The sequence below is a fragment of the Montipora foliosa genome, chromosome 13 (genome assembly GCF_036669935.1).
Source record: "Montipora foliosa isolate CH-2021 chromosome 13, ASM3666993v2, whole genome shotgun sequence".
Taxonomy (NCBI): domain Eukaryota; kingdom Metazoa; phylum Cnidaria; class Anthozoa; order Scleractinia; family Acroporidae; genus Montipora; species Montipora foliosa.
This window is the reverse complement of record NC_090881.1, coordinates 13753989-13766488: the sequence shown is the minus strand read 5'-3', so window position 1 is coordinate 13766488 and position 12500 is coordinate 13753989. Positions and strand designations below refer to the sequence as shown.

Sequence of the window (12500 nt, the reverse complement as noted above, 5' to 3'; positions counted from 1 at the left end):
TGTCAGGTGCTCTGGCACTGAGCTATGGAGGCAGGCCATTAAACTAACTTTACGGAAGTTGACCCTGGTAAATGACTGAAATAGAGATGTAATTTTCCGATAATGGCTAGGGGATCTTCGGAAAATCCCGAGTCCTCCAACGCAGGCTACTGCACCTGGAAGATCGTGTGTTTCAGTTTATTTAACAACAACACCAACAACAAGGTTTATTTGTACTGTAACTACAGTAGCTAGCTAAATAACAAATAAGTTAATTTACCACGCACAAAAATGTAACAGTGATAACATTAGCAGTAAGATAAACGTTGTGAGGACATAGCGCTCACTTACAGAGCTAAGGTGCTAAGAGGTAGTGTGGAAAAGAATGTTTTTATTTTTTTACAAGTGCAAACTCTTTCATTTACAGGGTTATTATACAGTGGACAATATCAATCCCCAGAAGGTCAAAGAAGACGTTGTCAATTATGCACGCTTTAAATGGCCGTTGTTATTCTCCCGATTTTACGAAGCCTATCAGTTCTCAGGTCCCACTCTTCCAAAGAATGACGTGATAGTGGCAGTGAACTGGACCGGTGTCTATGTCGTTGATGACCAAGAGCATGTGCTGTTAGACTTGCAGTTCCCGGAGATAACTACCGTAACAAGCATGAGGTATACATCTTACCTACCCTTGGTCGTTTTATTATTTGCTGTTCCTGGGGGAAACTGTGAAAGGGCCAATGAAACATAATCAACGAAATTAAACAACAACAATTGTTAAGAATCCCAACTGGCCGTAGGCAAACCAGTTGGCTATTTACAAGTGCAGCCTAGAATTTGAACCAGGGACTACCAGGATAAAATTCAACGGGTCTTGAACCCGGGATATCTGGATCTCAAGGCAAGCGCCCCAACCACGAGGTCACACTGCCTCCCTCTTCGTAACGGTGAAAGTCTGTTTTGGGTGACATTGACTAACATGTCAACAACCTGAGCGGAAGTCATTTTCAGAGTTAAGTGATTTGTGTAATGTCAATAGATGGTATAAATACGCTAGTCGTTTATGTGATTGGTCAACAAAGTCATGATGTTATTGGACGACTGTCCGTTAAGCCGCTGATGTCATTTTCTATGAAGACTATAATCAGTGACTGGTCCTTTTCGATCCGTCTTAGTCTTATTTCTTTGCGTGCATTGCAGGTAGAATTGGTAGACACCTGATTGGTTAGTTGCAATGACGTCATTAAAATTTGAGACCGAAATAACTTTTACAGAATGGCGCGAAGCTGAAAGGGGCTATGTCACGTTATTTTGTGGTGTTTAGGGGAAATATTCATTTTAGGAAATTATCCTTACATCACAAACAAGATGACTGAGCAAACACAACCTTAGTCCAGTCGATTTGCTATGAACTTGAAAAACTTCGGGCCGACCTTTTTCAAGGTTACCCAAATGCATTCCGTTTCAAGCTTGTCCATTTGTGTCCATCCATGCCGCTCTTTCCTTTTGTAGTATTCATTTTATGTTGTGCAACGGTTTTCAGTGGTTATTGCAATGTTTCATTCCACTTTTCGGGCATTTTTGGTGTCATGAAATCACATAATTGTGCGTGACATTTACCTGTTGTAGAACAACTAAGACCGAAAGTTCAAGTTTTTCGCTGACTACAGTCAAAGGAGACGAGTACACTTTCACATCGGCTAACTCTGACGACATCCAGGAGCTGGTGCACTTTTTCCTTGAAGGATTAAGAAAGAGGTCCAAATATGTCGTAGCAATGGTGGATTATCAAAGTCCAGGTGAGTGTTGTGTTTATGTGACATTAATTGTCTGTATAGGGGTGATATCTGTTTACAAACATTGCTTCTGTTATTGCAATGTGCCAGCCACAGGAACAAAAGACTCTGGCTGGCACATTAATAGGGACTTTACGATCTGCGATGCGGTCATCAACGAGAACGCCACAAAACAACAATGTCATTGGTTAAAAGAGGAAACGTAATCGTGCTGCACGTGCTGCACGCATTTTAGCACAAATTCGTGCGGTGCTCTGCACAACAACGACGTGAAATCACCAAATTTGAGGTTTTGACGACAACGCGAACGCACAAATGTGAATCTATCCTCTTTTCCGAGACTCGAGAGTTGGGGAGAAGAGCAAGGGGACACCTCGTGACGCTTATTGAAATCCGCCTGCATCTAATTACTTGCATTTCTCTACATATCTGGAAGAGTTACCTTATTTCACTACCGGGGTCACCTCGCAGCTCTTACAAGGTCTCACCTGATTGGAGACCACCCTTGAGGTTTAACAAAAGAACAAATAACAGAAACAGTGGACCCTAGGCCAAAAACAAAAGGGCCATTGTTTCTGTTATTTGTTCTTTTGTTAAACCTCAAGGGTGGTCTCCAATCAGGTGAGACCTTGTAGGAACTGCGAGGCTACCGATTTCGCCTCGAAACGCTTTTAATAATCCTGTTCTTGTTTGCTTAAAAGGTAGATATTGCCATTTATATCAGATACGTGATTTCAGCACCAATTGACACTCGTAGCTTCGACTGTTGGATCCATAATGATATTTTTTTCCCCGGGTATCTCACGTGAAGAAATCAGAGCTCTTTTCATATCATCATCATCATCAAATGCCATCTACTAGAAGTAGGTCGGCTATCATGGATCTCCAGCGAGTCCGATCTTCCGCAATTCTAACAAATCCATCATAGGTGTGTCCTAACCATCCTTTTTTTTTTTCTTTTGCTCGTCTTTTCATTTCAGCTGAAAGTTCATTTTTCTTTTGCTCGTCTTTTCATTTCAGCTGAAAGTTCATCATTCCTGAGTTTCAAGAAAGGTGATCTGATTATTCTTGAGAAGGACACAGGAGAAACTGTACAGAACTCTGGTTGGTGCCATGGCATCTGTGAGAGAACGACAAAGAAAGGCGACTTCCCTGCGGAATGTGTTTATGTGCTGCCGACAATTACTAAACCAACACTGGACACTTTGGTAAGTTAACTCCTTATTATTACACCTTGCGAAAGCTTATATGACAATTCTCCTCGGTCAGCCTAGTAAAAAGCGTGCCGTTTTGAACCTCAGCAACTAATTGACGTCATAAATTTCCAGCAAACGTTATTTCAGCGTTAACAAGGACGCCTACTGGAAATAAAAAGGTAAACAAATCGACATATACTCCGATGGCTTTTTTAACTGCTAGGCCAGAATGTGAATACTAAAAAGTCACTTTAGGGTTTTTGGCCCAAATTGTTTTCCCGCCCCAGATCCCCCCCCCCCCCCGCCCCCTCCCCATAAAAAAAAAAATCATGTTTTGTATTGTTTGCAGAGAATTCGGCAATTAGTACACTCCATTTGCATTCTCCTCTTTCGATATAATATTTTCAACACCTCCTCCATTATGTTAGAACGCTTTAGATTCTAGGACGAGAACGACTACGAGTACGAAATTTTCTCATAGCACAGCAGCGAGCGCGCACAAAGTAGCGTCATCTTGGCGGGGAAAACATGTTAACGGCGTCTTTTTAGTACGAGGTTTTACAAGAATGTCGTCGTGTCAAAACAAGTCAACAACAGGGTATAGCAGTTTTGACATTTGTCGATCAGCAAAAGGCTCAGGTAACAGCAATAAGAATAACTGAGCAACCTATTCTGCTAACAAAGAGTAAGATTAATCGTACGGGTTATAAATTTTCTAAGTATTTTCGCTATAAACTGTCAGTCAAAACGCGTACTCGTTCTCATCCTCGTCCTTGAATCTAAAGGTCCCTATTGTTATAATTTCTTTTATCAGAAGTCTCGATCTGCGATGGGATGTGGCCCATCAGTTTTCGGTGTTATCTATTTTTAGGATGCCTACTGCTTGATTTTTGCGGGAAAAAAATGTGGCGGTATTGACTTCCTTGCATGGTTTTGCCTGAAGCACGAGCTATCTCTTGTGTGGCTAATTGGTTGCTGACCTATCAGAGGCGTTCTGGTCATCAAGACCAATCTGAATGACCATAATTTGGCGGGACCCATATTTTAAATTTAAATAATACAGTGAATTGATGGGCCAAGGCTAATTCAGGAGATAGACACTTCTGGGTTATGGACTTTTTTTTTGTTTTTGTTTTTGTTTTGTTTTTTTCTAATTCACACCTTTTCTTTTCTCGGTTCCCTTCCAAGTCACTGACGTTCTACCCTTAATACTTTAGCCAGTGTGGCTGGAGGTTTCGTTGGTTTTGTGAAGAGCGATCAGCGGAGCTGTGAGCAAAATTAGAGAAAGGGTTTTCGCTCCCACTTCACCGCTCGTTCACGCGCTCAGTACAAAAGTGACAAAACCATCAGTTACGCACACTACTTATGTTTAAAAAAGGATTTTATGTTGTGTTAATAGCTACGATTCTGGTGCTATGTGCCTTCATGTTCTCCGTCTTTTGTTTTGTTGCGAATGGTAAGTCACCCCTCCCCCCCCCCTCCCTCTCTCCTCCCCCTTTTTTTTTCTCCCTTTCTCTCTTCCTCTCTCCCTGACAACCTACCCTCCCATTCCTCACTGTATAGTGAATATTCTTAGGATGCCTGCCCAGTTACCATGGTTCTTGCAATCTTCAACCTGAAGTTCGTCTTCTCTATTTCCTTAGGGTTTATTTAGTGACCAATCCTTGGTGAGCTCTGAGAAAATCATAGCGACAACTCAAACAGCCATATACCAAGACGAAGTTGATGACTTTGAAAAAGCTCACACGTTAATGGAATATTCCATCGACCACTTCCTACCACCTCCCAAGCGAACCCTTAGCAAAGCGCTTTCGTCCCAAGTGAAAAGAAGAGACAAGAACGCGCTTTGGGTCTTTAGCAAGGTAACTAGATTTGTAATGAAAGAGATGTTATATGTGAACCCCTGTGACTGATATTATTTATCAGTAGCAAGCGTTACCGTTGGGTTTCACCGAAGAGAACTTTTGGCCGTCATTTTTGCTCTCGCCCCAATTTTTGCTCGGTCAAAACATCCAAAAAGCCTGCGTCTCAATATTCCTCTTCTGTGCCCCACGGAAACGCTTGCTACACAGGCTAATTTATCAGTAATGACTCGGAGATACTCGGAAAAATTCCGAGTGCTCTTTTGCTCTTTTGCGAGAGACGCACCTACGAGCTTCCGATTGCTCAGTGATAGCGGAGAATCCGAACTAGTAATGGGAACTTTTAGTCATAGGTTCGATTCTTGCAAAGGAGCAATCGAATTTTTTTGTAGTATCCCCGGGGTACCATTGGCACGGATAAATAAATATCTTCATACCTACTATAGGCTACACAACAGTGAGCATACCTCAAATCAAGTATAAAATATTGAAAAAAGTTTGCAGGACATGCAGCTGACTGTTTACAATTGTGCCGTATTCGGTTTCAAACACTACTGACAAGTCCAGCCAATTGTCTTCCCTCACCTGCGTCAAGAAATGCAGCGGCAAGTTCTTAGATGCCCAATTTTGATATTTTGATATCTCAACAGTAAGATAGCGTTGCAGATGCAAAACAAAGATTAACGGCCCCGTATAAACTAATCAAAGTAGTTTAAATTCCGGGATAGCTTACGCCGGTCTAGATCTGTTTTTGCACATGGGTAAACATTAAATTTTGCCTACTCTTAGTTTTGTTATCATGTATTAGGCAGACGGATGATAAAGCCACGGTCTTTTCGTGTAATTCCATAAGATTGTTTTGTCGCCCTTTTTGCCAAGTGCGTGTACAGGGGTAAATGTGTTTAATTTTTTTTTCTAATTAGTTGTTTTTAATATTATTATTATTCCTTCGAAGGATCCAATCAAATATCCACTGCTTAAACGACTGGCCGGACAAGAAGAACTTGCTCAAATGGCGACGCAGACCTTCCTATATATCTTTTTTGATTTATTTTTTTCTCGTCAAAGGGATTGTTTTTGTTAAACGCGTTTACGCGTGAAGAGAATAGAGAACACGGGAAAAGCGTGACAAAGGGAGGGGTTACAGAGGAGGGGGAAATTATCGATTGGAAATGGCTATCCCCTGAAGGGAAATGGAGATCGTTCATTTAAGGAGATCTCCTTAGGTGGAGGAGGGAGACGTTCGTGAAACAGTTGGTGTGTTTGCTTGTTGTTTTTTTAGTTGGTTTGTGTGTGGTCCGTGTCATCAACAGAAGGAGATGGAAACTAAAGAGATTTGAATAGTATAAAAAAGTTAATTGTGTAATCAGATTGTCTACCGTTTCTTCACTGTTCCTTGACTTTTCGTACCTATTATGAAATACATGGGCGATTATCCTTCCAAGAGATTTCGCCAATCAACCGATCTCTCGGATGCCATATTTGAACCAGCTCTGCTTCACGTAAGTTTTAATGTGCTACAAACTGGACTGGACTTTTTGGATTAAACTGGACTGGATTGCACTCTAGAGTGTTTTCATGTGACGTCACGGCAGCCATGTTGATGTACCTAAACAATATAACGGCGGCCATGTTGGTGTGCCCCTAATCCTCTGGGAATTGAGCTGTATTATCATGCAAACCTTTTCCTTTGTTTCGGTGGAAAAACCAAGGTTCTGATCACGTGAAAACACTCTATAGTGAGGGACTGACTTACTGCTATACAGCTAAGACACACCAGGATCAAATGATTATTCGTGACTATGCGTTATTCAATGGCTTTCATGTATTTGTGTAACTCAACTTTGCGATCTTTTAGGAACCATTGCGTGATGAAGTGTATTGCCAGTTAATCAAGCAGGTCACTGAGAATAGACTGCCGTGAGTAACAGAGCTTCCTTCATTTTTTAGCATTTGTCATGCTGAAAGTTATATGAACGTTATGATGAACAAAGCCGGATTCCAGATTTTATTTAAAGGCCTTGTAACTGAGCACAGAACTGTAAAATGGCTTATTAGCACTAGTTATCAACTAATTCAGACAGTGCGCAGTTATACCCACTCGTTCCCATATAAAAAGTTATGCTTATTTTCTAGTTTTTAACACTGCCATCACTCTCTTTATAGCTCAAGTGAAGAAAAAGGATGGGAATTACTTTGGCTTTGTACTGGCTCCTTTGCTTGCAGGTTAGTCTTTCGTTTGGTGTTTTGACGTAACTTGCCAGCAAACATCGGAAAAATCATATTCGTGCTGCACTTTTTAGTATAACCGCTGTCAAACCAAACCGCATTTTTTATATGCCGGTGCTTGAGCAGAATGAACATTTTCATTTCTCATTCCTCCTCAGTCTTCCTGGAATGTTAGTCAAACCTTTTGTCAAAAGCCATCCTCACCTGGTGACAATTTTTGTTTGGGGAGGGGTGGGGGATTGGGTAGGGGAGAGGGGGGAATTCTTCAAGCTGAGAATTCAAACGTTCAGAATTTAGTTTACTCGTAGTAAGTAGAGGGGTTGTTTACTATGGTGAACGGGCCATTTCATTTCATCATTTCGAGTGCAATATGGTATAAATGAGCAATAATAAATCTCTCCAACCAGTCTTACGAGTGCTTATTTATGGGATTACTTATTAACCCCTTCACAGCCGACTGCTTCGCCATTGACGAGTAATCTATATGTGTCATTTGGCATTTATGGCGGTGAAAGGGTTAATAATATACATGAGAAAATGGAGGTCAGATAGTCAAAACAGCGAGCGCCTTGATTTTCTATGAAGTTCATTCAACTGCTTAGTTGAAACAGATTACAACGTTTGTCGAATTAAACCCTTCACTATACTGTGGTTCAAAAGTCGTTTAACTGTAAACTTCAAACCCTTCATTTCCAATTTGCACTCGTCTTACAGATTTACACCTGTGTGACACGAGAACTGCAGTCTCTTTTTTTAGCCAATCAGAACTAAGTGTAGATTATTTTTAGAGAAATTATCACGAAGAAGCTGTCTTTGTTTGGTTTTTACAGCTCTTTGCTGATGAGGGATGTGAACCAAGTTTTTCGCTCATGCTCCAACAAACAACCTCTTGCACCAGACTGCCTCTCGAGACTACAGAAAACGATTCGTGTAGGCCAGCGGAAATACCCACCACACATAGTCGAGGTTGAGGCAATACAGGTATTTAACAGCACCAAGTCACTGATGTGTCTCAATGAAAGAGATATGCTTTACTATATACCTGCTTTATTAATCAGCGTTGCCTAGTAACAAATTGTGTCACACTTAAATTGATTTTACGTGTTGTTTTGTTTTCTCAGCACAAAACGACACAGATTTTCCACAAAGTTTACTTTCCAGATGACAGCGACCAGGCCTTCGAAGTGGATTCCAGTACGCGCGCCAAGGAATTTTGTGCCGTGGTCGCACAGCGCCTGGGACTCAAATCATCGGAGGGGTTCAGTTTGTTCGTAAAAATAACAGATAAAGGTAAATGGTTATGTCAAAATGTGGCCAGACAAGTTGATCTCTCTCATTTTGTCTTCCTTTCCCTGGATGCCTTAAAGGCCCACATTCGCCCAAAAGTCATCGCGCATCGAGACTGAATTTCGTATAACACGAAATTACCTAAATATCTGACATGTTGTTTCCCGCTTGATTCGCCTGAGTGCCTTTAGCCAATCACATCACGTATTTGGACAAGTCGTCATTTGAAAAACAAAAACGACCGCAATGACTTTTGGGTGAACGTGGGACTTTCAGAAGTTGTACTGTTTATATGTTTGCGACTTAAGTTAACATAAGGTAAATAACCGATAAATGTAATCGGTTGTATGGTTTACTCAAAGTGTGGCCGCCCAACTCTCCATGTGTGTCTCTTTGTATCTGTTTTTTTTGGGGGGAATTTTCAGTATGTGAGTAGTGCTAATTTGTGTATTCACTGTATTGGTTTTTTACATGGTTCCCCCGTCCCCTTATTTTTAGCTTGGGACTTGTGCCTTCCCATAGCTTATCTCCGTCTAGGATGTTTAAACACAAAGACTCACTATAAAAACTGCTTTTTGTTAGAATTCATTCAAGCACGACTGATAATTCAAGATGGCGATTGACAAACAGCACCAAAAAGACAGAACCCCTAAAACATATCTCCAGGGCTAAAAAAGTGACTGGGAATTAAAAGAAAAGAGAAACCTGAAAATTTCCGGACTTCAACGGGGTTTGAATCCGTGTCCTCGCGATACCGGTGCGACGTTCTAATACTACAAATTATAGTATTGTACATTGCAGACACATTGCTGTTAGGCGATTATTTTATTGCACAAATTATCACAGAGCTCTGTATACGTCCTCAGTTGACTGATCAATCATCCGCATGTGCTAAGAAACTGGCCCTTTTGTAGTGTGTCTTCGTGTTTAAGAATTAGGGCTTACGGTGATAAAGAGTCTTGCTATTAACAACATGTTTTCTGTACGGTTAATTAAATTTTGCAACGCCTATTTTTGCTTTTGTTTACAGTTATCAGTGTTCCCGAAGGTGATTTCTTCTTTGATTTTGTCAGACACTTAACGGAGTGGCTAAAAAAAGCTAAACCCATGAAAGACGGTAGGATTTCTATTTCCAATGGTTTAACTCGCCTTCGTTGTTTCACTTATCATGTTCAACGTTCAGGAATATCCGTGCGGCCATGATGTATCCTCTATTCCTTTACTCGACAGGCCAGCTACCGAATTTGACATACCAAGTTTTTTTCATGAAGAAGTTGTGGTCAACAACGGTGGTTGGAAAAGATGAAGCAGCAGACACAATCTTTCATTATCATCAGGTGCATTATAGAGGCTGTGTCATGGAATTTAGTCACTGGGAATTCTAAAATAATTAGGATAGTACGCGTACTCCCATCAGACAATGGCTGTGTTTAGATGAGAGTATGTAAACACGGCAGTGACATCACACGTATTTTGATTGGTTATGTGTTGTCAGACCCTCGTTTTGATCGGCTGGTAGGGAACTGAGCGTGTATCAAGAAATTTGTTTTAATCAAGAAGTGAAAAAAAGGCGTTTTCCTTCATTTGTCGAATTATTTTTGATAAAAATTTTATAAAATTAATAGAGGACTTTTTTTCCGTGTTTACATAGCCTCATCTAAACACTCGGGGAGTTGGGAGAATTCTTGACAGTTATGCAAATCCGAGACGCAGGTCAGATTGTAATTTACTCGACGAACTTTCGAGTTTTACTACTTGAGGCGGTTTGCATTTCATATTTTACTTCATGTCTGTGTGGTGAGGCTCTTTCTTGCTATGCGTCTTAATGTTGCAAATATTAAGTTTTAATGCATACTTTGACGAAGACATTTTGGCTAAGAGCATATTAAGAGTTGATAATGAGTTTTAGGGTTCACATTACAACCACAGATAAGGCAATACCTTTCCCTCCCACAATGCTGTTTTGCCAAATGGGCTCAGTAACTCGGGTGCAAACAACATTGTGAGTTGAGGATAAGCCGCAAAAGCTTTTGATCTGTATATTCGTGTACTTTTCCTAGGAATTTTGTCACAAACTGCAGGTTAACAATCAGAAATTGCTACTCTTCTTCAGTGAAGAAATGTGTTTTAAGCTACAGTTGTACCTTGAATTTCCTTGATATGGATGGATACGTTGAGCTGTATTTTAATTAGATGTCATGGATCTTTTTTTCATTTTCAGGAATTACCTAAATATCTACGTGGCTATCACAAATGCACTAAAGAAGAAGGCAGCCAACTGGCGGCTCTGATTTTCCGAGTTAAATATGGCGAAGACAAGAGAGAGTTTCCCAGCATACCGTAAGAACAACTTTTGCATCTGAACTTGCAACCGTTTCTTTTCTTAATAAATAAAGAAATAAATGAATTTATTTAGTTATCTATGTTTCAAATAGAAGTGGCCATATGCCACGTATCCGCGAAGAGAACGCATGTTTTATGAGTCAAATGAGTCAATGAGTCAATGAGTCAATGAGTCATGAGTCATGAGTCAATGGACTCACAGTTAATATAGTAATAATTTGTTGATTAAGCCTAAGCCCTCGTTTCAGTGATTAGGCCTAAGCACTCTCTGAAATTTTAGCTTTCATTTTATGGTTTAATTAACTGCACTAACTCGTTGACTCATTGACTCATAAATACTTAACACTCATCCGCGAAGGGCTTCAAATATACTTTGCCATCTTTACGGGATGTCTCATTGAGTCCCCTTGCCGATTCACAAAAGGACGATAGTCCAGCTGTCCGACAAGTGACTGGTCGTGTGACTTGAAGAAACCACTCAAGTAACAAGACAAACGAACGAAATTCAATGAAACAAATTTGTAATGCTGAAGCGATAGCGGTACTTTCGACAAGCTAACAGTTTTAAAATGAGTGCCCAGCGAGTTTGCTTTTTGGAAAAATACTCACTAAGTCAGATTTACACCTAATAGGGTTTTAGAATGAAACATTGAAATATTTTGTAATCCTGTTGTGCGAAGAACTTGTGTTACTCCTTTGAATACTCTCCGGATACTCTTTTGATATTTGTTCGATTTGATTTGTTTTGACAGCAAAATGCTGCGCGAATTTTTGCCGCCTGACCTAATTCAGGCGCTATCTCCAGACAATTGGAAAAGGGTGAGTTCTTCGCGTTTTGTACTCTTCCTTGTTTGGACAAATATTTGTGAAAAACGGTTAAATGTTCCACTCCAACAAATTAAAACTTAACATACTGTTACACCAAGTTAAAAAAAAAAAGGAGAAATATGGATGTAGAACAAAAGCTGAAATTTATTTGAACCAATGTTTGGTGAGGAATGTTTGAAAACTTTGGAAAGCCGGACAGTTTGAATTTTGATTCGTTGTTATCATGGTCATCCACACTCAAAAATATCTATGAGTAGTCTCTCGTACTTCTTCTATTTTTACTCCCTTTCCTTACTTTTTCCTCTTTCTCATTGGTTTCATTTAGTTTGTTTCCTTGTATTGTTTCCAGGCAATTGTCGCAGCCTTCAATAAACATGCGGGCAAATCAAAGAAAGACGCTAAAATTTCCTTCCTGAAGATCATTTACAGATGGCCGACATTTGGTTCGGCCTTCTTTGAAGTCAAGGTAACCTCACCAAGGAAGTTTAAAACTGACAGAGTTCGTATCAAATGTTGAGTGCAAAGACTAAACCCTAAATCTACGTTTGTTATATATCATTAGTTTCATTCCTTTCAAGAATGTCACCAAAGCGGGGATGGATGTCTTGTACGGCGTTTTCAGCGTGTTATGAGATCCCCCATCCGCCGAATCTTGATTTAGGATTCTATCCTATCGTTGGCAAGACGAGAACGGCAAAGAAATGTATCAAAATGTTAAACGCACGTGCAGGGCGTGCAGAGCGTGCAGAGCTATTGTTTTTACTAATTAAACCTTGCTTAAGGTCCCTGTTGTCAGGGCGAGAACGGCGAGGAAATGTACCGGAATGTAAAACTCATGTGCGACGCGTGCAGAGCCTGTGTTTCCATAACGACTTCTTTATTGCACTGCATTTGATATTCTGTTGAGTATAGTGAGGATATGGTTGACGTCACCTATTGTCATTAATGTGCTAACCAGAACCTCATTGGTTGTCTAAACA

At 40.4% G+C, this 12500-nt stretch overlaps 1 protein-coding gene across 1 annotated transcript in view; it reads left to right on the top strand.

Annotated features, from left to right (window-relative positions):
• Nucleotides 1-12500, top strand: part of LOC137983804 (unconventional myosin-VIIa-like) — an 82831-nt gene that overhangs the window by 63647 nt on the left and 6684 nt on the right. Inside the window, exons 36-50 of the mRNA XM_068830973.1 lie at nucleotides 407-651; nucleotides 1609-1778; nucleotides 2796-2983; nucleotides 4615-4833; nucleotides 5789-5867; nucleotides 6244-6335; nucleotides 6692-6753; nucleotides 7000-7059; nucleotides 7893-8043; nucleotides 8184-8352; nucleotides 9380-9466; nucleotides 9580-9686; nucleotides 10571-10689; nucleotides 11445-11511; nucleotides 11870-11986. Coding sequence (XP_068687074.1) covers nucleotides 407-651; nucleotides 1609-1778; nucleotides 2796-2983; nucleotides 4615-4833; nucleotides 5789-5867; nucleotides 6244-6335; nucleotides 6692-6753; nucleotides 7000-7059; nucleotides 7893-8043; nucleotides 8184-8352; nucleotides 9380-9466; nucleotides 9580-9686; nucleotides 10571-10689; nucleotides 11445-11511; nucleotides 11870-11986 — 1932 coding nt within the window. The remainder of the gene's footprint in view (nucleotides 1-406; nucleotides 652-1608; nucleotides 1779-2795; nucleotides 2984-4614; nucleotides 4834-5788; nucleotides 5868-6243; nucleotides 6336-6691; nucleotides 6754-6999; nucleotides 7060-7892; nucleotides 8044-8183; nucleotides 8353-9379; nucleotides 9467-9579; nucleotides 9687-10570; nucleotides 10690-11444; nucleotides 11512-11869; nucleotides 11987-12500) is intronic.